A 26,546-nucleotide genomic window follows, 5' to 3' on the forward strand; every position below is an offset into this window, starting at 1 on the left:
CTGTGGAATGCGACGTCTCCATTTTTTTCAGGTCGTCCAACCTCGCACTATAACAAACACTCGGTAAACACGTCTGTGTACACGGTTACTGTTACTGAACACAGCGCATGGCTGCGTCCCAAACGCCCCACGACTGGGATCTGAACTGCTAACCACAGGATTCGATTGCATAATCGCATCAAACCGGTCCTCCTCCCTGATCTTACTCTCTCGAATGTATTCCTCCGTCTCTCGTTCTGACCTCTTCTGAACCTCGCGGCCCGGTGTTCAGCACGGCTGTCGCTGCGTTTTTTGGTTTAATCTCGTCCTGAAACGCGGGCCTCGCCTCGCAGCACCTGATGGAGCGCTGTGGGGTCTTTAGCGCACAGAAGGAGAATGAAAACGTTTCTTTTCTGCTTTTCTTTCCTTTTTTTAGAGTCTGGAATGAAAGTCAAAGTACGTTTAAATGTGATGTCATTCTCACATAGAATAGAATGCCTTTGTTTGTCATATATACAGCACAACAAAATTCTTGGGGTCAGCCAATTTACGGCACCCCTGGAGCTGAGAGAGTTAAGGGCCTTGCTCAAGGGCCCAACAGTGGCTGCATGGCAGAGCTAAGATTCGAACTTACTCACTTTCTTAACCGCTTATCCAGTTAGGGTCGCGGTGGGGGTGCTGGAGCCTATACCAGCTTTTCAATGGGCACAAGGCACACAGTAACACCCTGGACGGGGCGCCAGTCCATCGCAGGGCAGACACACACACACACACACACACACACACACACACACACACACACACATTCACCTATAGGATGATTCAGTGTCTCCAATTAACCTGACTGAAACCGGAGCTCTCTGAGGAAACCCACACAGACACGGGGAGAACATGCAAACTCCACACAGAAAGGACCCGGACCGCCCCACCTGGGAATCGAACCCAGGACCTTCTTGCTGTGAGGCGACAGTGCTACCCACCGAGTCACCGTGCCGTCCGGATTTGAACTCTCAATCTTTCAATTGATAGCCTAAAGCTCTACCCACTAGAGCTGGTTTCTTTAACCCGCCTAATCCTGGACGAGGTGCCAAACCATTGTGAGGCTTTGGCCAATCCACCTTCTGCATGTTTGTGAGGTTGTAGAGCACATGTAAATACACCGATCAGCCATAACATTAAAACCATCTCCTTGTTTCTACACTCACTGTCCATTTTATCAGCTCCACTTACCATATAGAAGCACTTTGTAGTTCTACAATTACTGACTGTAGTCCATTTGTTTCTCTACATGCTGTTCTTCAATGGTCAGGACCCCCACAGAGCGGGTATTATTTAGGTGGTGGATGATTCTCAGCACTGCAGTGACACTGACATGGTGGTGGTGTGTTAGTGTGTGTTGTGCTGGTATGAGTGGATCAGACACAGCAGCTCTGCTGGAGTTTTTAAACACTGTGTCCACTCACTGTCCACTCTATTAGACACTCCTACCTAGTCGGTCCACCTTGTAGATGTAAAGTCAGAGACGATCGCTCATCTATTGCTTCTGTTTGAGTCGGTCATGATACTGCCCACGGGGCGCTGTTGGCTGGATGTTTTTGGTTGGTGGACTATTCTCAGTCCAGCAGTGACAGTGAGGTGTTTAAAAACTCCAGTGTCTGATCCTGTCTGATTGTCACTGCAGTGCTGAGAATGATCCACCACCTAAATAATACCTGCTCTGTGGTGGTCCTGTGAGGGTCCTGATCACTGAAGAACAGGGTGAAAGGAGCTAACAAAGCATGCAGAGAAACAGATGGACTACAGTCAGTAATTGTAGAACTACAAAGTGCTTCTATATGGTAAGTGGAGCTGATAAAATGGACAGTGAGTGCATGCGCAAACATTAGCTAGCAGCGATCCTGTGGTGAACTACATTACCCATAATGCATTGCAAAGTGACGCGGCGGCTTTTTCCGTTCAACACACACACACACACGCACACGCACGCACGCACACGCACACACACACAGTGCAGCTTCTGTTTATATCCACACACACTCTCTCTCTCACACACACACACACAGCGCAGCGACTCTCACGTTTATACTTCATATATTTAGATATAAATATGAGCAGGTTAAAACGGATCACCCGGCTGTGTTAGTGTATAATTCAGGCTTTGTTAGCAGGTAGCTGTGTGTGTGTGTGTGTTAGCACTGTATGTGTGTGTGTGTGTGTGTATATAAGTGTGTGTGTGCGCGCGTGCGGTTTATTGTTTTTGTTCTGCTAGCAGCTGGAGCTAAAGGCTAAGCTAACGGACCGGTACCCGAACCGAACCCGCTGGAATAACCGTCACCAACCGACACGTAAGTCGCACCCTGGCTCGTTTCTTCTATTTAATATTTAATGTGTATTTTTTAGGAGAATTGTGCTTTTTAGGAGCTGTGTTGTCATTTATTTTGAAGTTTACAACTTATTAATGCGCTTATTGTTAGGACGTGAAGGTGGACGATGTTGCCATAGTGACATGTCACGGTTATCGAAGCCGTTTGAACGATACACCACATTTTATCACGGTTTTCGGTTTTCTTTTTCGCTTGGAGTTGAAACGAGCCCTAATGCAAGCCTGTCACATGAGAAATGTACACTGCCCGGCCAAAAAAAAAAAGGTCACCACCTGGATTTAACTAAGCAAATAATAAGGTAAGAGCCTCCCGTTGGATAAGTACTGCATGGGTGATTGTGTTTCAGCTGGCAACAAGTTATTTAACCCTAACTGATGCAGTGAGTAGCTTCTCAGCCATGTCGACAGACACATCCTGTGGTCGTGGAAAAGATGTTCATCTGTTTCAGGAGGGTCAAATTATCGGCATGCATCAAGCAGAGAAAACATCTAAGGAGAAGCTGAAACGACTAAAATCGGGTTAAGAACTGTCCAGCGCATTATTAAAAAGTGGAAGGACAGTTGGGGGGGGGGCATCATCTTCCAGGAAGGAAGGAAATCTTGAATGATGGTGATCGGCGATCACTTAAACGTTTGGTGAAATCATATGGGAGTAGAACTCAGAGAGATGTTTAATAGTGACAGTAAGAGCATTTCCATCATAATGTGAAGGGAACTCAAGGGATTGGGACTAAACAGCTGTGTAGCCTTGTAGCCTCGTCAGTGAGGCTACCCGGCAAAAACGGCTTCAAATCAAAGTTTATTTGTCACATACACAGTACAACTGGCAGTGAAATGCTTTAGTGACTGCTCAGCCACAGTAATTACAAAAACTACAAATAGTCAAAATATATATTATAAAAAAAAAAATATATAGAAATGTTTTTAAATGTAAAGTGTAGAAACAAATTAGAAAAATTAACAATATAATTTAAAAAGAGCAATGTAAAGTGACAAGTAGTGCAGAAATGCTATACAGATGTGATTACTATACACAAATACAAATCTACACACATACATACAGGCTTCAGTGCCGTAATCAAAGCTACATTCATGACCGAAATCCATGATTAGTACTATAACTATACTATTACTATACTAGTACTATAACATATTACACAAGATTCATCAGCTCACAAGATTAATGTCAAACACATGTTTTGTCATGGACAATTTTGTATCTCTGATCGTCTTTGGACTGTGTGAGGAAACCCACGCAGTCACGGGGAGAACATGCAAACTCCACACAGAAATGACCCATACCGCTCCACCTGGGAATCGAACCCAGGACCCTCTTGCCGTGAGGCGACAGAGCCGCCCCACATGAAATTGTGTTTTTCTCTTTCAAAATAAAACAATTAATGCATCACAACATGTTTAAAAACAAGACGTGACCAATTACATGTATTAAATGAATTAAAATGAATACAGGTTCTTCAATTTTGTTCTTTTTGTATCTGAACTGAACTGTACTTGACTGTACTTGGCAAGCCGTAGCAAAAGGTCGCTGGTTTAAGTCTCACCACTGCCAGGTTGCTGCTGTTGGGCCCTTGAGCAAGGCCCTTAACCCTCAATTGCTCAGACTGTATACTGTAACTGTACTGTAAGTCGCTTTGGATAAAGGCATTCTTCTCATGCATCCTTCCTTACTTGGTGTTTGGGCGGGTTGGTGGGTGGCACTGTCGCCTCACAGCAGGAAGGTCCTGGGTTCGATCTGGGTTTGAAGAGTTCAGAGTGTGTCTGTGGGAATTTGTCTCCATGTACTCAAAACCTCGACTCGTCTTCACACCAGAAACCAGTAGAAAACATTTTATTCATATTTATTTATACAGTCGATGTTAAATGGGCGGCAAGGCGGCTCGGTGGGTGGCCTCACAGCAGGAAGGTCCAGATGGAGCGGTCCGGGTCCTTTCTGTGTGGAGTTTGCATGTTCTCCCCGTGTCTGTGTCGGTTTCCTCCCACAGTACAAAGACGTCCAGGACTGTGTCTGATGTTAAACTTGAACTGATGAATCTTGTGTGATGAGTAACTACCGTTCCTGTGATGAATGTGACCAAAGTGTAAAACACGACGTTAAAATCCTAATAAACAAACAAACAATCCGTCATCCTGGAAGAGACCTGAACTGTCTGACTGTGCGGCGCCGGGTACTGATCTCAGGGTTCCGTTCTTCGGGTGTGATATGCTGTAGGGTACCTAACGTGTCTTATTACATCACTTTTCTTAAATTTGATGACTGTATATATTCGGTCCTGAGAAGACAGACTGATTAATCTGATTAATATGATACAGAGGAAAGAATGAAACACTAAATAAATCATAAAAAACACTGAATTTAGTTTAAGCGCACTTTGGTTTGGTGCTTAATGGCAAGTGACGTTCCTCTCCAGTCTTCTGTTTTCCATTCGGCAATAGATTCCCTGTGTATTGGGGTTTTGGGTGGACTCTTTTCTTTCTGAACACAACGGTAGTGATGACGCGCTCCTCTAATTGAGCCCAAAATCTGTACTGTGCTGTTGGTGTACGCCGACATATTGTACAATCCATACAGTCCACTGTAAACAAATGACTCGTCAGATCACATCACTTTGCTCGTTGGCTCCTTGAACCCCTAAAAGATTTTAAGACTGAATCTTTTGCCATTCCTTTCTTTCAAAGGCATTTAGATATTTTCCTCTAACCACCCTAATCCAAAATTGCAGTCTTGTGGTATGCCCAGAACAATGGTAGCATGTCAAATTTCAATTTATTTTTTATTGTTTTTCTCTGAATTTGTCATCAGTCTGTACTTGATAATGTGTCTAAGACTAAAGTTGGTTGATGTACAACTGCTGTCAATACCAACAATGCTTTGAGTTGGACAATATGGCAAAATGTACGGCTCATTACATGCTCATTCTGTTCTATTTCCTACCGTTAGAGCAATTAGTTGGTCGTTTTCACGTATTCCCAGCCATATTAGAAAACCAGGTCTAGTCTGGTGACCCTGATCTTACCGCTTCTTAAAGGATTATGTGATTTCTGTGCCGGGGTTTATTCTGTGTAAATGTTCTAATCAGGGTGAAATCAGTAAACGTGCATTGTTTGCACTGGTGTGGTGTCTTCATTTAAAATGACTTTATTACCAATTTCTACTTGTGTGTTTCCTCTTTAAACCGGAGCGCTCCTCGGGCTTTACGGTTTTCCTTTGTTACCGTTTCACTGCAGCTTTTCAAGCCTTGAGCAGACTGCAATTAGTAGGTGGTACCAGGCACAATTTGCCTGATTAGCTACAGCTTTTGTGAATTTAACGCAGATGGCGGTCGCGTTGGCATAGTGGGGGTATAAAGGCTCGCTTTGGATGACTTCTCGACACTGTGCACCACGTTTAGCCCCCAGTGTGACTGCTGCAAAGCGCCAGTGTGGCAACTTGCTCTGCTCCTTGTGTAGCCTTAATCCCACGTGATGCTCTGCTGACTTCGGCCCTTCGTCGAGTGTACAGTCAGCAAACTGAGCTCCTTTCTGCTCGTTACAGAATCTCAAGGCCTGAAAAACATCCTGGACTGGACCAGCTTACATTCAGAACTTTGTAGTGATTCCTAAATTCCTTGTGCATCCGTCTTTTTGTCTTTTGATTATGATTTGGTTTGTTGTTGTGTGACTGTTGGGACTTTAGCAGGAAATCGGCCTTTATAAAACAAATGAGTGTATCATTTATTAATAATATTTTTTCTTTTAAGTTCTACAATAGTTAAATTTCCTTTTCAATGCTCAGATTTGCATTTTGCTCAGCCGCTTAACTCCAACAATGCTTATTATTATTATTATTATTATTATTAGACTGACGTCGTTTGCGGGCTGCTCTTCGGATTGGCTCATCACTATTTGGATTGCGCTCGGGCCTGCCTGTGTGAGGTCATTGTCTGGCTGAATCCGAGGTCTCCGGGCCATTTGCATAGGCACATCGAGCCTCCAGGCACGGCATCTGGCCCGGCGAATGGCGCTTTTGTCCCGCGCTTGACACGATGATCTGAATCGCTTTTGTCGACCCCCACTTCATCCCTAACCCCCCTTTAACCTCGTCGCCGTCTGAATGCCGCACCGTGGGCCGGCTCGCGAACAGATCTGTCTGAATTATTCATATCGAACATCGACAGACAAGAGCAAGCGCGCAGACGGACAAGGTGACGGGACATATGGGTCGGAGGATGAGGTCAAGCAAGAAGGACGTCTCAGGACAGGGTTCAACGACTTGAGAGGGTAGTGAAGTGAACGCAGGGACGGGAGCAGATAGGAACAGGCCGAAAGAAGGTACAACGGATAAGAAAACAGGCACAGAATAGAAGGAACGAGAAGATGGGAACTATGAAAATGAACACAAGCATAAATCGGGGTTTTTCAAATGACCCTCGGGTGGGTCCCAAGCCAAAAAATTGGTTGCACATGATGATAATAATAATTAAAGAAACAAATTTCAACAGGCACGTGAACACAAAATAGACTTGTACACGAACGCCCCCTTGAGGAGGCTTTACAATACATCTTGTAAACCACAGTGGGACCAGATTGCCTGGCATAGAGAACGTAAGCAGATTTAAAGTCAGCTACCTAACACATAGGGAGGATCATGCTGTTCTCTCTGTATTCCTCAACTGCTCGTGCAGCCACCTCACTGCAGGGGGCGCTGTGGCATTGGCAAGGATTTGCAACCTGCCAGCTCCTCCCTATTAGGTTTTGGATATGACCGTTGCTCATCTGACCAGAATCAAAGATGAACTGTGAACCTCTGGGGTCCGGGTTCGAATCTCGGCTGCGCTATCGGCCGAAGCCCTGAGATGAATGCAGGGTATTTCCGCCTGCCTTGTTTTCCAGTGGCTTTCCAGTTTTGGCATCACAGCACGAAAGTCTTGGGTTCGATTCCCAGGCGGAGTGGTGTGGAGTTTGCACGTTCTCCCTCACACAGTCCAAAGGCAGTGCAGTCAGGCTAACTGGAGACAGTGAGTGAATACCACGCTGCCACTGTTGGACCCCTGAGCAAGGTTCTTAATCCTCAGTTGGGGCGGCATGGTGTCTCACAGCAAGAAGGTCCCAGGTTTGATTCCCAGTTTCCTCCGGGAGCTCCGGTTTCCTCTCACTGTACAAAGACGTGCGAGTGAGATGAATTAGATGAATGTGTTTGATATTAAACATGAACTGATGAATCTTGTGTAACCAGTAACTACCTGCCCTTCTCGGTGGAACCAGACCTGCCGTGACCCTGACCAGGATAAAACACTTGATGGAAGTGAAATAAATATTGCGTAACTTTAGTCATACAATAATACAGACAGATCTTTGTTTCATTGCACCAACATCAGCGCCTTGTTCTTTAACAGAGCAGAAAGGAAAGCTTTGTTAACACCTACACATTCGGCTTTCATAACCGGACTGGAAATGACTGGAACAGCGTGACCGGTCAGACGATTCACATATTTGCCTTCTCCTGTCCACTGAAAAGCTTCCAGGAGCGTATAGATATTCGCTTTCTCATCCACACCGAGCAGAAGGTGCCTCTCCGGTACCGTTAAACGAACATGAGCCGAGCTAGCGGTGTCACTTTCCGTTGTGAAAAATAGATGCCCTGAGTTCACTGCTTCTTCTACAAAAGTCGTCTCTACAGTGCGGTCATGTTGGCACAGTAAAGAGTAAAGAAAGTCACTTGTGTAGATTTGCTGGGCAGCACACGAAGGCTGTGTCCCAAATTGATCTAGAAAGTGTACTACAAATTATCAAGGGCTTGGTAAGACGCAAGTGCTTGTTTTATTTCCTCCCAATGTAGACGTATCTAGTATCTAGACGTATCCCCCAATCGTAAATCGATCTGCTGCAGACCTCCACCCTTGATCGAGGAGGAACTACACACACAACACACTAACACACGTGTGCAGTACCGACCGCTTCTTTTCACCTGCATAGAGCGAGTTCATATGGGGATCTGTATCGTGCACAGTCACGTATTGATCCCCATTATTCCCCACCGCAGTGCAGTTGCCATCGATCAGCCACTAGAGGTCGTAATTGCAGCTGCGTCCCTCGAGCGCCCTCTGTGCGCTCGTTTTACCGACTTGCTCGATTCTGACTTGCTGTGAACGTTTAAGGGCGGTGGGTAGCACTGTCACCTCACAGCAAGATGGTCCCGGGTTCGATTCCCAGGTGGAGCAGTCCGGGTCCTTTCCGTGTGGAGTTTCCTCCCACAAGTCCAAAGACTGTGTTTGATATTAAAAACTTGCAAGTGTAGATGCTTCTTTCATTTCACTTAAGGAGCCATGAGGGTACGAGGGTTCTTCAAAATGTTTCCTCACTTTTTTAAAACTCTATTTATTATGGATTTCAAACACACAAAACTTTTTCCAGCATCGTACCATTTTAATGCCATCAGTAAAAAATGTTTTGGGTTGAGCGCGTAGCCACTGATGCGCCGCTGCTCTCACATCATCATCATCACATGAAAATCTTCTTCCCCTTAAAGCTTCTTTGAGTATCCAAAAAGGTGGAAATCAGATGGAGTTAGATGACGTCTATGAGCGTCTCTTGGTCTCTCAGACACGACCGATTACTCCTCCTCCCGTCCCATTCTCACCGCTTCCAATCAAAGTATAAAAGTGCACACCGCGGTAAAACACACGCTGAACACCAGAGTTGGGATCTGGAATACACCGTATCGAGTCTCAGTTCTGCCAGCCGGCTTGGCTGAGCGGCCACATGAACAACGATTGGCCTGTTGTTCATAGGGGCGGGACTAAGCCGGATAGGGTCTCTATCATAACTAATGCAATTACGACCTACGACGAAAAGTGCATTGAGCAGGGTGCGTCTCTCCGTACACAGTGCTGATTTGTATGCGCACTCGTCAAAAGTGCAGGTGGAAAAATGCATACAGCCTGCTACCCACGTGGCGGAGGGGGCATGGGTAAGCTTCGTTCTCCTCAACCAGAGCGGAGGTCGGCATTGGTGGAGGGAAGCATGACGCAATTGGGCAATTGGACGCGCTAAATCGGGAGAAAAAGGGAAAAAATGCATAAACAACAACAAAGTGTAAAGAGTGTAAACTTTCTGAAGATCCCTCGTGTGTGTAATAAAAAAGGAGAACGGGTTTGTTTCGCGCCTGTGTCGGCAGAACGTTTGAGAAACCCCGGATTAAATTTGGGCGCAGCTCGTATTCGCTCTCCCTGCAGAGTTCTAGCGTTTTGAGGACGGCAGCTGTTCGCCTCTCTCGCCCCTCTTCTCATAAAGAGAACTTTTCCCTGCGTGTCGTTACGGCTCTGTATTGTCTTTCCTTTCCCGAGGCAGAACCAGAAGCCGCTCGCCGTGTCGCCGGTGCTGTTTCTGTTGCTACTGATCGGACGGTGATGGATGGGTGTGTATGAGGTAGTTTTTTGTCGTTGTTGATGCTCCGCGTGCTGTCGTGTCTTTGCATTTTCGGAGAGCTGTGGTGTGTGTGTGTGTGTGTGTGTGTGTGTGTGTGTGTGTGTGTGTGTGTGTGTGTGTGTGCGCAGATGTGCGAACACACTTTCTCTTTTCTTGTTTCCTCAACACCTGTGGTGAGCCTGCGACTGAAGTGCCAACACATGACTGACGTGTGTGTGTGTGTGTGTGTGTGCTTGCTGTTTTTTTTTTTACTTATGTCACCGATTGGTGACCTTTCACTCTGCTTCTGATTATTTGATGTTTTTGCATTTTTCTCTTTACTGTTTGAATGTAGGCGGTTTACCTTAGCTCAGGTGGTTGGCAGTGTGTTGACAGGAAAAAGCCAAACACATCTGCTCATTATTATATTATTTTTCTGCAGTTGTTCATCAGTGAACCGCTAGGAACTGCAGACGGGACCCTAAATGTTCCACGCCCACCCATGATTCCAGTACATGCCTGTTTTTAGGGCTGTATCTGTGTCAGATTAGGGTCAAAACAGCATGAAAGAAACCACCTCACGCTTCCTGCAACTTCAAAGCCTTTATCTCCTTTCTTCTTTCTTTTTGTTCTTTTTTTCACTTTGATAAAGAGCGTCGGTTTGGTTTTGTTTTGACTCACTGTTCATAGATCGTCGGGCTGATAAGTGTCGCCGCAACGAGTTACGATTTGTGGGAAAACGTTTTGGCCCCCCTGCCTGTTTTCTTCAGATCTTCAAACAAACTTGACATTACGAAGACGACCTAATTAATAAAAATCATTTATTAACGTTTGAAAAGAACTCCGTTGGTTGCTCCGGATTTATTCGTAGTTTTTTTGTGAGTGCTGGGATGCTGGGATTGCCCTCAGCGCTGAGTAGGCGTTGGACACTCCATCGTTATTCAGTCAGATTATCACTCAGAATTAAGGCGCCTCAGTAGGAGCATTTTAGGGATCTAAGAATCTAGACACGCCCTCTTCTCGGGAGCGTAGGATGACGTTAAATGCGTCTATTTAGAGAGATCACGAGACCGCTGTAGACCGCTCACCATGAGCTTGTCGGCTTTTGTAACAGTACAACCAGAGCTGGGATCTCGAATACATCGTATCGAGTCTCAGGTCTGCCTGCCGGCTAAGGCTGAGAAGCTACATGAACAATGATTGGCCTGTTGTTCAGATATGGGCGGGATTAAGCCGGATGGGGTCTCTCTCTCTCATAACTAATGCAATTACGACCTCTGCTGGCTGATTGATGGTGCCTGCACAAAGATGGGAAAAGAGTGCTGTCAGGGTGTGTCTCTCTGTACACAGTGCTGATTCGCATTGCACTCATCAAAGTGTAGGTGACAAGATGCATACGGCTGCTGCCCACGTGTCGGAGGGGGCGTGGGTTAGCTTCGTTCTCCTCAATCAGAGCGGGGATTGGCATTGGTGGAGAGGAAGCGTGATGCAATCGGGCGATTGGACGCGCTAAATGGGAGGAAAAAAAATATATATATGTATATATATATAAAATAAACCTGGATATCTGTTTGAATGAACGTGGCTGTTTACATGCTCCAGTCGCTCACTGACGTCTAAACGGACCCTTATCCCCCGACTGCGTCTGGGCTGCTTTGGAATCCCGCGTGGGAGCTTCGGACTGCGAGGCTGAACGCGAACACACAGCGAAGCGCTTGTGCTCTCGCTGCCAGCCACAGGGAACACAGGGACACGTTTGTGCTTGATGTTCGGGGCGCACAAAGCCACGTTTCTCTTGTCTGAAAGGGGCTTGATTGCTCCCAGACGCCTCGAGTCGTTTATGTAGACTAGTTTCATGAGTGAAGACTGAATAAAGCGCTGTACCTGTGATGAGGAGCCGCCGTAATTCACATGTGGCGTCTCTGAGGTCCAGTTCAGTCTTCAAGGACTGTGGGAGCAACTTGCATTCATTTATTCATTCAATGTCTGTTTCACTACCGATTTATCAAACACACAAGAAAAGACAAGTACACAAGTATTACAACTCTTACACAGGACAACACAAGAACAGTTTTATTTTACCTTGCAGCCATAAAAACATTGAAACATAAGACCTATTTTGCCATTAAATGTCACATATGTGTTAAACATGGCGTTAAAACCCAAATAAATAAATACCGTCACTTTATCCTTCAGGTGGGTCTGAAAGGAAGGCAACACAAAGACAGGTCGCCAGTCCATCACAGGACACACACACACACACCACACAGGAAGGACATTGACCACTCAGCCGGGGCATCAAACCCAGCCTCTTATGCCCCACCTGACCAACTTTCAGTCTCGATTTTGTATTTGTGGAGTAAATTTTCCCTCGAAATCCCCAAACTTCCCCTGAAATGAAAGACTCTCGATCTTTTTAACATTCTGATGAAACTGGAGTGGTTTCTTTCTACATTAGTTTGTGTCTGACTAATATGGTCCAAGTTCTAATTTATCATCCAACAGGCGACGCCTTCAAGTATCTGGACAGTTGTAAAAACATCGACTTTATTTATTTGTTTATTATGATTTTAACGTCATGTTTTACACCTTGGTTATAAGTCATGGAATAAAGATCCGTTTAGATGTCAGCGGTCGACAGTCACGTTCATTCAAACAGAAATCCAGGTTTCACTGGTTAAACTGGTGTGGCTGTAATGTTACAAAAGCCAACTAGCTCATGGTCAGCGGTCTACATACTATTGGTTATATAAGGTCTGTCCGAAAACCTGGTTCCAGTCTCAACCTAGCAAATGCTCTTTTGACTCCATGGAGACAAGTTCCCACAGACACACTTAAAGAGAAATCTTATTAAGAAGAGTGGAAAGACTTTTTCTGAAAACTTTGGCACATGTCTGTGGGAATTTGTGCCCATTAAGTCGACAGAGCGTCTGTAAGGTTAGATAAGGAGGCCTGGCTCACATGGAACCATAACGCTGTTGGATGAGGTTGAGTTCAGGACTCTGAGCAAAGCTGAGCTCATTAAATTAATTTACATCACATATGCGATTGTTTTTATGCACCTTTTAGCAATGGGGACGGATGGGATGGCTGACTGAAAGATCTAAGCACAGGGTGTCCACATACTTTTGGCTGATTAGTACAGGAACGAGAGTAAATCGGCATCAGACCAGGAAAATAAATAGGAGGAGATAAGAAGGTTTGGTTTTGGTTCTTGTTTCTGCCAACATTTTGGAAGCACGTGCACGTGATGAGGACGGGAACAGCTGGGGAACGACTGAGCCTCCCTGCTCGGATACTAAAGTGTGTGTGTGTGTGTGTGTGTGTGGTGTCCTTGCTGAACCCTGATCACTATTGTAACGGTTGGGTGGAGTCCTGATCATTCCACAACACCGATTTTGGACATCGAGTCCTTCAGTGTTCACCAATTTGAACCTCATAAGTTGCAAAACATCTTTTAAACCTGACTTATACACACTGGCACTTTAGTTTCTTCTTCCGTTCTTCCTCTTCATTTCTTCCCAGCAACAGTAAACACTGGCGGTCTTTATTCAGACTGCAGAAAGCAGCGTGTGCATACATTTGTTTAACCGCCTGAACAAAGATGCGCTGTTCTTCTCGCCGGCTGTGTGGAACCACACGCTCTGTCAGGACGGGTTGTTAAACAGTACCTAACCTTACTAACTATCACATGATTATATACGTTTAAATTTATTAAAGAAAGAAACAAACACGTAAATGATGCTGACGGTAACACAGAGGAGATGAGATGGACAGAGTTATGTTAGAGTAATGAGGCGTATTCGGGGTGACAAAGCGCTTCAGTATGACGTCTGTAGTTTCATATTATAATAATCTGGACACATGGAAAAAAACTGGTCTAAAGGAGAATGACCTGCCATTCCTGCTGTGACTATAAGCACTGTGTCAGCAAATAAGTAAATAAATAAATAAATAAATCTGGACACTCCAGGAATTTTAGCTTAAATGCGAGTGGGAACCGGAAATATTCCAGGGTAGATGGGAAGACACGCCTTCTCTGTCATACGCAGCTGATCGCTAATTTTCACCTACCAGGGGTGGGGTCTCACAGACCAAAGTATCGCACACGGAGACACACAGTTGATCGTGTGTTCGTGCAGGCGCCCGCCCGGCTGATAGCAGAGCTGTGATTCCAACCCATGAGCTGAAGATCTTTTACTACTGCGCCACCTGAGTGCCCAGTATTCTATTAACATACTGAACATCTCGGGTCCTCCACCGCCGTAGACCTTCTGACCGGTCACACGCTCCCTCTCCCGACACCCTCAAGACACGCAGGCGCAGGACGCGATCGCAGCAGCAAGTAAGGAACCCATCTGACCCCTAGCATCCTCAGGCGCGCCCAGTCGTGCCTCTTTTTCGAAGCTTGAGATTTCTGAGTAAACACTGTCCAGTGTTAAAAGCCGGCTCTCCGCTTTTGGGATCGAGGAGGATAGGATCACATTTTAGCCAATTATTGATTATTTTCTAATGTTCTAAACATCCGGAGGGAAAACGATGCACTGAGATGTATCGGTGTCCGGCATTTCCCGTATGTCCTCAGGCTAACCTGATATTCATGTAATTTTCTCGAAATATACTTAGGTGTGTATTTTGCAACTGGTGCATACCATGTTTGGTGCAAATCTCATACAAAAACGTGAGAAATGGCATGTAAACACCATCCTAATGCACTATCGGCGCCGAGCAGGGTTGCAGGCTGGCACACGCCTCATTCAACAGGCCTTTAAATGCTGATTTGTCCCCCTACAGGTTTTGTGAATCCGAGGTTACATTCATGACATTCACTTCAGTCAGGCAGCGTGCACGGTATAACCACAGCTGTAGAATCACACTTAACGTTTTATTATTCTGTTTTTCTCCTCTGTAGGGTTCATGCAGTGCTTCTGCAGCCGTCGATCGCCATCCTGATGGAGCCGAGACGGAGCTGAGATCGGCCGCGCGGTCGCGTAAACCAGAGCACACGCGCACACCAGCGAAACGCACGCCTCCACGCCGTGCCCATGTTTTCCCCCGAGCAGGAGAACATCTCCACCTCCTCCACCAAAGTGCCAATCAAATACGGAGAGCTGATCGTACTCGGGTAAGCACGCCGATCTAGAACCTCTCGCCTCTCCTCGTTGAAACTGAATTGCTTCGACTGCGGTTTTTCCACCGGGCGCTCCGGTTTCCTCCCAGACAGTGGGAGTGCAGTCAGATTTAACTGGAGATGAAATCATCCATGACTGTGTTTGTCCTTCTGTGAATATAACCACGGCGTAAAACATCTAAACAAAAAGATAGAAATCAATATCGGCAAGAAGCAAGAAGGTCCTGGGTTCGATCCCTAGGCGGGGCGGTCCGGGTCATTTCTGTGTGGAGTTTGCATGTTCTCCCCGTGTCTGCGTGGGTTTCCTCCGGGAGCTCCGGTTTCCTCCCACAGTCCAGAAACATGCAGTCAGGTTAATTGGACACACCGAGTTGCCCTATAGGAGAACGGGTGTGTGTGTGTGTCTGCCCTGCGATGGACTGACGCCCCGTCCAGGGTGTAACTGTGTGCCTTGCGCCCATTGAAAAGCTGGGATAGCCCCCCCGACCCTAATTGGATAAGCGGTTTAGACAATGAGAGTGAGAGAGCTGGCCGATAGCACCGCTGACCCATGCATGAAGGTGTGAGATTTGGCATGCGAACAGCGTACTGTTATTGAAAGCTAATCATCTCCAGGTGCTTTAGTTCCTCACCGCATTACGTCAGCCGTCGTTTATTACTCGCGTCAAGCTGCTCCGTTCCAGAGAGGCCGGGCGTTCCCTCCGAGAGCTTTTACTTCCGACACATTGATTTAGAGGAAGGTTGTGCTGAAAGGAGGTATTGATTACGATTCGGAGTCTGTCTATCAGAAGCTCAGAAGTGAGTGTCAATCGAAACCAAGTAAAGCAGAAGAACTGATCTTTTGTATACACACACACACACACACACACACACACACACACACACACACACAGCATGTGTGGTCAGAGCTCACGGGGAAGTTGGAGATCTTGTCTAGACAAAAGCCGTTTCTTCTCTAGATGTCGGTGTTGCTGGGCCACGTGTGCAGAGATCTCTGTTAACAGAGCGAGGTGGGTTGTGAAAGCGTTTTAATGTGTGAACCCGGTGATCAGTCTCTCACCCTCAGGAGGGATTTATTACGCTGCACCGTTAGTGGTTTCCATTGATTCCAGTCTCTGCAGGCTGGTGGAGACGCTCGGCTTTTCTTTAACACGGTTCAAATTCAGATACAAAAACATCATGCAGTGTCCTGTAGGTCTAAAAAAAAAACAGTATATAAAAATAATTGTGCTCCTAACATTGTGGTAACCAGTTTGGGGAAGGCCCTGACCCTCGCCTTATTAAACCACGTTGAGTGTAAACTGGAAGGTTGATTGGTTGGAAGTTAGGCTTTCCCATTCATCGGTGCCTGACCTCACGAATGCTATTTCGATTAAATAGTCACACTCCAAAATCTTTCCTTAACAGCGGGGTCTGATGTAGTCTAAATTCTGACATAGTGGTTTGGGACTGTGGTTTGTAAACAACAAGCTCTTGGTGCATAGGTGTCCACATTCTTTCGGCCATATAATGTGTTCTAAACCTTTCCTGGCTGCTACTAATATCTGGGGTTCGCCACAGCAGATTCCAGCAGTTTCTATTCCCGATGCACCCACGCACCCCCTTCTTTAATTAAGTAAATAAAATAAGTATTTAAGTCTTAACAAATTTTAAAAAATTCATTTTTGCTCACGTCCCTTTATTTTGTAAAGAAAATTATTTCTTGTTTACATCTGTGTGTTTCCTTGAAGGTACAATGGCTCTCTTCCGAACGGAGACCGGGGCCGGCGGAAGAGCCGCTTCGCTCTTTTCAAGCGACCCAAAGCGAACGGAGTCAAACCCAGCACTATGCACGTAGCCTGCTCGCCGCAAGCAGCCAAGGTACGAAACACACACACACACACACACACACACACACACACACACACACAGCTACGGATATGCAGCTGATTCTTCTGTAACATTATGGGTTCTGTTTTTCTGTCTGTAGGCCATAAGTAACAAGGACCAGCACAGTATCTCATACACTCTGTCCCGAGCTCAGACGGTGGTGGTGGAGTACACACACGACAGCAATACAGACATGTTCCAGGTACTGACCCCACAAACCAGCTACAGCTACTGTCTGAGGGTGGGAGGGCCGAAGGATTCCTTATTACTGCAGCAATTGCGGCCTCTGCTGGCTGGTAGAGGCACCGCACAGAGGCTGTGAATAATGGAGAGCAGTGCGTGACCCTGTACACGATACTGATCCATGTGTGAAGGGGTGGGTGGGATAAATACGGCCCTACCTGGTCAGGGTCCTGGTCGACAGCAGTAGAGGAGATACAGCTGGGTGATATTATATATATTTACGTAAATATACGTATGTTTTCCTTACTATACTTCTTTCTCTCATCAGATCGGCCGCTCCACCGAGAGTCCGATAGACTTCGTGGTGACGGACACGATCCCGGGTGGTCAGAGCAATTCGGAGACCCAGTCCGTGCAGAGCACCATCTCACGCTTCGCCTGCCGCATCATATGCCAGCGGACCCCACCCTACACGGTCCGCATCTACGCCGCCGGCTTCGACTCGTCCAAGAACATCTTCCTTGGGGTGAGAGGGGGGAAAAACGTCCCATCTCAGTTACATTACTGAACACCACACTACAACGTTAATACCACCAACACCCCGGACTACACACTAGACCTATTATTAATATTATTATTATTACTATTATATACACTGATTAGGCATAACATTAAAACCACCTCCTTGTTTCTACACTCACTGTCCATTTTATCAGCTCCACTTACCACATAGAAGCACTTTGTAGTTCTACAATTACTGACTGTAGTCCATCTGTTTCTCTACATGCTTTTGTAACCTGCTTTCACCCTGTTCTTCAATGGTCAGGACCACCACAGAGCAGGTATTATTTAGGTGGTGGATGATTCTCAGCACTGCAGTGACACTGGTGTGTTAGTGTGTGTTGTGCTGGTATGAGTGGATCAGACACAGCAGCGCTGCTGGAGTTTTTAAACACCTCACTTCTCACTGCTGGACTGAGAATAGTCCACCAACCAAAAATATCCATCCAACAGCGCCCCGTGGGCAGCATCCTGTGCCCACTGATGAAGGTCTAGAAGACGACCGACTCAAACAGCAGCAATAGATGAGCGATCGTCTCTGACTTTACATCTACAAGGTGGACCGACTAGATAGGAGTGTCTAATAGAGTGGACAGTGAGTGGACACGGTGTTTAAAAAGTCCAGCAGCACTGCTGTGTCTGATCCACTCATACCAGCACAACACACACTAACACACCACCACCATGTCAGTGTTACTGCAGTGCTGAGAATCATCCACCACCCAAATAATACCTGCTCTGTGGTGGTCCTGTGGGGGTCCTGACCATTGAAGAACAGGGTGAAAGCAGGTTAAAAAAAGCATGCAGAGAAGCAGATGGACTACAGTCAGTAATTGTAGAACTACAAAGTGCTTCTATATGGTAAGTGGAGCTGGTAAAATGGACAGTGAGTGTACTGATCGGTGTATGTGTGTTGCGCAATACGCTTCAAAAAGCAGGTAAACCAAAGATGATCTAACCCAAACTAAAATTAATTCAACTAAATCAGGTCTGAGCATTAACAGTGGCGTTTAGCTCGACCTCTAAAAGCTTCTGTATTATTGTGCAAACACGTATAAGCAGCTGATGGCCCGGATCCACGATCCGCTCGTCTCGGGATACGCCGAGTGTTTACCGCTGTTTACCGCCCCTGCTGTAACTCGAGCTGATAAGAGCCCCGTCATGTGCCCGCTGTGCAGGAGGCCAGCTTTTTCCAGACGTGATCCGATCTGGTGCTGCTTCTGTGGCGGACGGATTGAGTTCAGGAGCGCGTGAGCACACGCTGGTTCGATCGTGACTGTCGGACAAACAGGAAAAGAAGCTTTTGTGTGTAAATCCAGGCCTGGAGGGAACGAGGGTCAAAGGCGTTGCTTGAGCTTTTAATGGTCTAAATAAGCCGTACTTCGAGTCTGAATAAATAATTTCGCAGATCGGCGGGGAGGGAGGATTTAATAATAATAAAATAATAATAAACAACACAAAGTGCATAACAATATTAGTCACCAACGATGGAAAATCAGTGGCATTTTTCGCTGCAACGATACACTCCCACCTAGTGGTGATACGAGACAGTGACACCCGAAGTGTGTTCCTTATGTCCAGTCTACTCCGTAACTTAGTTTAATCTCAGTGGCAGATGATATTAAAACAGAATCTGTTTATTTTATATTAATATATTTATTCTTTCTGTGCGGACTGGTCCATGGCACCACGGAATTAAAGGGTTAAGGGCCCGACTCAACGATCTGTCTGCTTTGCTCTGGAGTCCAACAGGTCACACGGGTCCAACCAGATATTAACGTCCTACCTAGTCGGTCCACCTTGTAGATGTAAAGTCAGAGACGATCGCTCATCTATTGCTGCTGTTTGAGTCGGTCGTCTTCTAGACCTTCATCAGTGGTCACAGGACGCTGCCCACGGGGCGCTGTTGGCTGGATATTTTTGGTTGGTGCACTAAGTCAAGCAGTGACAGTGAGGTGTTTAAAAACTCCATCAGTGCTGCTGTGTCTGATCCACTCATACCAGCACAACACACACTAACACACCACCACCATGTCAGTGTCACTGCAGCGCTGAGAATGATCCACCACCTAAATAATACCTGCTCTGTGGGGGTCCTGTGGGGGTCCTGACCATTGAAGAACAGCATGAAAGGGGGCTAACAAAGCATGCAGAGAAACAGATGGACTACAGTCCACGGCATTGCTTTGCTCTGGAGTCCAACAGGTCACACGGGTCCACCCAGATATTAACGTCCAACTATTAGAATGTCCAACAAGCTAAGAGTCAGGTGGCCATGTACTCGCGTGCTGTACAAACTGGGCGCGGTCGTCCAGCTCCTGGATTGATCACGGTTCTCCGAGGTAGTGTACAAGCTCACGCAGAGCTGTGTGTACTGATCCTTCGTGTTTTCGGAATCGTCTAGGAGAAGGCGGCGAAGTGGCGGACGCCGGACGGACAGATGGACGGACTGACCACGAACGGCGTGCTGGTGATGCACCCGCGCAACGGCTTCACCGAGGACTCCAAACCCGGCGTGTGGAGGGAGATCTCGGTGTGCGGCAACGTCTTCACGCTCCGCGAGACCCGTTCCTCGCAGCAGCGCGGGAAAATGGTACACACACACACACACACACACACACACACACACACACGTCGGGTCATTCAGACACACTATTAATTAAGACAGCGATTACAAGTACCACCCTGGTCCCCTAATTCCCCAGACTTGAACCCAATCGAGCGTCCGTGTGACCACCTCGATGGTCCACTCCAGCAGCTGGTGGATGCACTGCAGTCAGCATGGCTCCAGATACCTGTGACGACCTACCAGGACCTTACCGAGTCACTCCCAGCCCGTCTGGCTGCTGTCCGTGCTGGTGGTCATAATTACGTGACTCGACTGTGTATGAACCAGAGCACGTTTAATAGTTTGTTTTGACTTTATGATCACTGCTTTTGTTCTGGCACGTTCTCTGTGTGTCTGGTTTATTTAGGACTCTGTAACTGTAGTAACCGCGCACACACACACACACACACACACACACACACACACACACACTGGACCGTCTCTAACTCGGCCTCTCCGGGTCTGTAACAGGACGCTGTAAGACGATCGGGAGCCGATCCGCTCGGTGTCCTCTCTAACCCGCCCGTCTCTTTTGTCCGTGCGAATGTCAAGTTATCGGAGGATTATTTGATTTATTTAGAGCTTCGGAAGAAAACTCACCCCGCCCAAACTCATCCCACCTGTTAGAGGTTCTATAAGGAACGAACTCCTGTGTTCCAAATCGATACCGCAATAATAAATGAATCGCACTACGAGTAGTAGAGCACCGAGGATGCCGCTTGGGTTTGTGGATCATATTGTGGACGTGGTCGAGCTCCAATTCAGTGCCATTAATAGGCAACCTTTCTAGTGATTCAACTTTTCTTCGATTTGGCTTAACCCCCGGTCCACAACATCCTGTCCCCACCAAACCCCAAACGGCCCCCCTGCACATCAGACCGACCACGACTTGATCAGAGACCAAACGATGCCTGGTTGCTGATTCATTGCATCTTTGTATGCAGCCGCTGAGCTCCGGGTGCCGTTCGGACTGATTTACACCACCTCACATCGACTCGGCCGAATACAGAACACATCACACACACACACACACACACACACACACACACTGATGCTACCGAGAATCCACCTGCTGCAGAAATTCTTTGGACCGGAGACCCAGGCCTGTTACATGTAGGCACAAAAATACTCGAGCAGCCCACCTTAATCTGGGATGCACTTACTGACTGTGGCAATTTGTCAGTTCCCTCCACCCCATCCATCAGTTAAAGGGGATCGATGCGTTTATGTTTGGGTGTGCTGGAGGTGGCGGTGATTTATGATGATTATTTCTGTGTGCTAGTAATGCGCATATAGACGTGTGTGTGTGACGTGTGTGTGTGATATGTGTGTGTGATGTGTGTGTGATGTGTGTGTGTGATGTGTGTGTGTGTGTGTGTGTGTGTGTGTGTGATGTGTGTGTGCTTGATATGCATGTTTGTCAGCGCCAATTGTTTTAATTAGGTGGCTCAGGTGTGATGGTGTTTTTCACACACACACACACACACACACACACACACACACACACACACACACACACACACTCTCTCTCTCTCTCTCTCTCTCTCTCTCTCTCTCTCTCTCACACACACACACACACACACACACACACACACACACACACACACACACACACACACACACACACACACACACACACACACACACACACACACACACACACACACACACACACACACACACACACACACACACACACACACACACACACACACACACACACACACACACACACACACACACACACACACACACACACACACACACACACACACACACACACACACACACACACACACACACACACACACACACACACACACACACACACACACACACACACACACACACACACACACACACACACACACACACACACACACACACACACACACCTTTGCCTGCTTTCTCACACGTTTTTAATTAACATTAAGCCCCAGTGTGCAGAATCACGCAGTGATCGTTTATACACAGAGTCGGTCTTTACTGCCCCCTGCTGGATGAATTATGAATTACATTATTACAGCCGGGACACGTTTACAGAAAGTTATTTTTAAATAAAATGTTCTAATAATGGTTATAGTTTAATAATTTAATATTGGAAAAATGGAATATATAATTGCTAAAAAAATAATATATATACATATATATATATATATATATATATATATATATATATACATATATTATATTTAAAATTATTATATTAAATATAATTTAATTAAATTAATCAAAATGTAAAATGTTAATATAAATACTGCATTTTTAAATAAAATATTCTATTAATGATCATAGTTTAATTATTAAATATTGAAAATGTATATAATGTATAATTATTAAAAATTAAATATAATATATATAAATAAATATATATATATATATATATATATATATATATAAAAGTATAATATTATATTAAATATGATTATATTTAACTGCTGGTTGAATTACATTATTACTTGTGAAAAAGCAGCCAGAGCTTCACACACACGCATCAAAAAAGTATAATAATAATAAATTATTGCAAGATAGCATTTAAAATAACCCTGAAACAGGAATAAATGTGGTGGATTTCTGTCTGAATTTCTCACGTTTATTTTCTGCTTCGTTCTTTCAGGTTGAGAGCGAAACCCAGGAGCTGTCGGACGGCGCTCTCATCGACCTGTGCGGCGCCACCCTGCTGTGGCGCACGGCCGAGGGCCTCCGGCGCGCCCCCACCGTCAAGCACCTGGAGGCCCTGCGGCAGGAGCTGAACGCGGCGCGCCCGCAGTGCCCGGTGGGCCTGAACACGCTGGCGTTCCCCAGCATGCGGCGCTGCCAGGGCGCCGTGGCCGAGAAGCAGCCGTGGGCGTACCTGCAGTGCGGACACGTGCACGGCTACCACGACTGGGGCGAGCGGGCCGGGGCCGGGGGCGGGGCCGAGCGCGAGTGCCCCATGTGCCGGGCCCGCGGGCCCTACGTGCCGCTCTGGCTGGGCTGCGAGGCCGGCCTGTACGTGGACGCCGCCCCGCCCACTCACACCTTCAGCCCGTGCGGCCACGTGTGCTCGGAGAAGACGGCGGCGTTCTGGAGCCAGATCCCGCTGCCGCACGGGACGCACACCTTCCACGCCGCCTGTCCCTTCTGCGCCCAGCAGCTCAGTACCGGCCACAACCACATACGCCTCATCTTCCAGGGGCCGGTTGACTGATCCTGGAGGTTTTTTAGGCAGGACTCTTTACAGGTTCTTCACATCAGGCCTGTTGATCTTACAAATATGACCCAGTGGTGTCATATCAGGCTCAAATATCCCAGCAGCCCACTGACTAACCTTTTTAGAGCCATCTCTATCCACGTCCTTATATTTATGAGCTCCACCTCTGACCCCATGCAAACAGGAGGCCTTGATGCCCGTCCTTGTCCTCTTTGGCTTTTTCTCTCTCACTTTTTTGTATCGTCCTGTCCAAGAATCCAAACTTCCATATTAAACAGTGTATCAGAACAGTACACCAGTCTAAGCCTGTCACAGATCATTATACTTCTGTATTTCTTCCAGCGTAAGCGTAGCCAGTTCCCATATCACGGTTCTTTTCTGAGCTGAGACTGTTATGCTTCACTTCGACACACTTGCAGTGCCTGGTCACATCTTTCAGGTTCCAAAATCATCACACAAACAGATCCGATCCAGTCGTTCAGTCACAGAAAGAAGCAGCTGCGTGAATTAATGAATTAAAAACTGATATGACACACATACAATGATCAGGCATAACATTATGACCACCTTCCACAGCCCTGCAACTGCGATGCACTGTGTATTCCGACTCCGTTTGATCAGAATCAGCATTATTTTAGCGACCCAAGTGCATCAGTGAGCCTTTGGTTGCCGGTTTACCACTGTTCCTGATAGATACTGACCCCTCTGACAATTCGGCCCTTGTCAGACTCGCTCAGATCCTCACGCTCGCCCATTTTTCCTGCTTCTAACATCAACTTTGAGGATAAAATGTTCACCTGCTGCCTAATATACCCCCCCCCCCCCCCCCCCCCACTAACAGGTGCCGTGATGAAGAGATACTCAGTGTTATTCACTTCACCTCTCAGCGGTCATAATGTTATGCCTGGTCGGTGTAAGTAAAACATACCGAATGTAGAATTTGAACACAGACTTTTATTTACCTACTTATCCCAGGGCCTAGGGCGTAGTAGCCAGTCCACCTGCTGGCATGTTTTTGGGAAATTTGAGGAGAAACACCTGGGGAAAAGTGCAGTAGACACACGGAGCGCATCACTAAGTGAGGTTCGAACTCAGGTACCCAGGACCATGGAGCTGTGAGACACCCTTCCTACATACACGACCCAGGCAACACAAACAATCCAATTTCCTCTCTCTGCTCTGTACAATCTGGTCCCACTGTGACTCACAGGATGTAACATAAAGCCTCCACAAGGGGGTGCTCACGTACAAGTTTATTTAATATTTATTATTTTTCTCAGTGACCATTCCTTTTGGTCGGTGCTAGACTAGAACTCAGCGTTCGCTGTGCGATCGAAACTCGGCTCTCGATCGCTATGTGTGAACTACTCAACAACTCGATCCAAGTGGCACTGAAGAGAGATCTCTAGCTGGTCAGATATCTGGATCTGAGTTGCCCGACTGGCACTGAGTGCTATGTCGAACAGCCAATGAGAACGCAAGATACAGGGTGAGGGGACGTAATAAAGTTTATATCAGAATACATCAACACACACACACACACGTTTTACAGTATTTCTGACCTTATCGCTCTTTACAAAACACCCACGCTGCATTGCAAAAAATATTTATTAACCTCCAACTCACTACAGAACAATCCATGCTGTTCTTATTTTTCCTCTTTGATTTTACGCTGCACATCGGCGCCCAAACTTCGATCGCTCGCTACTTGGTGACGTGCATTTTTGGACGTGGTATCATTAAACCCCTCGTCACTTCTCATGTTTGTTTTCATGACAAAACGTAGTTTGGGAGAGCAGAGAAGCTCGCCTGTGATTCCAGTTGGTGATAGATGGTGTAGTGTAGTGTGAACTTGGCACTAAGTGTCGTGATTTAGGGTTTGGAAAGCCCTGCAGTACAGAACGGGGGTGAGGGTGTGTCAGACTTACTGCAGTATAATGAACGACCCAGAACAAGCCAGAATTGAAGAATCGGAGTGTAGACACGTCCTCGGAGTCTTACTGCTAAAACGAGAGCGGAAATGATCACGACGGGCCCGAACACGCCGTGCTGGTGTACTAGTTCTGATACTTTCCTGCCGACTCTCGAGACTTGAACTGTTTTTATTCCTTCTGCTTTTTAAGTGATCTTTTTCTAAGTGATATTTCTTAATTCAGAAGACAAACAGCAATTTATATTTTCATGCAAAACCTGGACGATGCAAAAAAAAAAAAAAGACAAATGAAAACAGAACTGGTCTGAACGGCCGCAATAATCGTTTGGTGCTGTGCGGACTGGATTGGGGGGGCTGAGTGATTTATACAGTAATATATTACAGTGTTTCTCGGTTATTAATATGCTAACGGTTCATCATCTACTTGAGTTCAGTGACCAGAGTGTATAAGGACGATACGCTTGATATGTCGCCGGTGCTGCACTGAGCAAACAGAGGATTTTGAATTTACGGACATTTTCCACGTAAATCAGATCTGCCTAACTTAAAAATACCTAACGTTTTTATTTATACCTAGTGTTAATGTTAATCACATGTAAAGTATCCGTGTGTCATTTTAAGGTTTGGTTCTGTATGTGTTTTTTTCCCGGCCTTGCGTACTCAGTGTTTATGTAGCTACCACACACACACACACACACACACACACACACACACACACACACACACACACACACACACACACACACACACACACACAAAGACTTCCAGCTCAAACCAACACACCAAGGGCTTCAGACACGAGCTGCGTCCAGAATAGAAGTTCTAACCTGAGTGAAGTTAAGATCCGTAACGAACCGCTATTAAATTGGGACTCGGTGTATCAAACATGTTACCGTGTCTTTAAGCACAAGCCAAAACTAAACACCCTGTCGGTCTAGTAATCAATCTGTCTGTCTGTCTGTGTGTCTGAATGTCTTTGTATCCCAACAAACATACACCACCACCACTGAGACACCAGAAGAGCCTCAATGCACATTTTGAGTCTCCACGCCTCTGATACTGGAGCACCTTTCTTCCAAAGCATCAGTTTGACTCAGGTGTTTGACTGGATGTAGATCTGATGACTGAAGGATGTAATCGGGATGTGTCTTAGATCATCATCATACCTGTCAAATCATTTAGATAAATTTCTGCTAAATGCAGAAATTTAGAGATGACCTGTGCCCGGGATAGATCCAGGATAGAGGTTTGTCTTTGTGGAAGACACCATAAGGATAGAATTAATTCATCATATTGTCTCTA

The 26,546-nt window shown here is 46.3% G+C and overlaps 1 protein-coding gene across 6 annotated transcripts; it reads left to right on the forward strand.

The window, feature by feature from the left end:
• The first annotated feature begins 1,991 nt into the window (after window positions 1-1,991).
• On the forward strand, window positions 1,992-26,003 carry peli1b (pellino E3 ubiquitin protein ligase 1b). Of its 6 annotated transcripts, XM_063007010.1 has the most exons (8): window positions 1,992-2,147; window positions 2,249-2,324; window positions 14,679-14,891; window positions 16,628-16,757; window positions 16,867-16,968; window positions 17,278-17,475; window positions 19,915-20,103; window positions 22,736-26,003. In XM_063007010.1, exons 3-8 carry the CDS (start codon window positions 14,812-14,814, stop codon window positions 23,306-23,308), a joined length of 1,272 nt encoding a protein of 423 aa, XP_062863080.1. In that variant the 5' UTR covers window positions 1,992-2,147; window positions 2,249-2,324; window positions 14,679-14,811; the 3' UTR covers window positions 23,309-26,003. The 6 variants fall into 6 exon arrangements, with proteins under 6 accessions (XP_062863080.1, XP_062863079.1, XP_062863083.1 ...); XM_063007009.1 differs by having other exon boundaries at window positions 1,992-2,324; XM_063007013.1 differs by lacking the exons at window positions 1,992-2,147; window positions 2,249-2,324 and adding an exon at window positions 2,611-2,661.
• The last annotated feature ends 543 nt before the right edge of the window (window positions 26,004-26,546 follow it).

Source organism: Trichomycterus rosablanca, chromosome 13 (assembly GCF_030014385.1).
Source record: "Trichomycterus rosablanca isolate fTriRos1 chromosome 13, fTriRos1.hap1, whole genome shotgun sequence".
NCBI classification, from domain to species: Eukaryota; Metazoa; Chordata; class Actinopteri; order Siluriformes; family Trichomycteridae; genus Trichomycterus; species Trichomycterus rosablanca.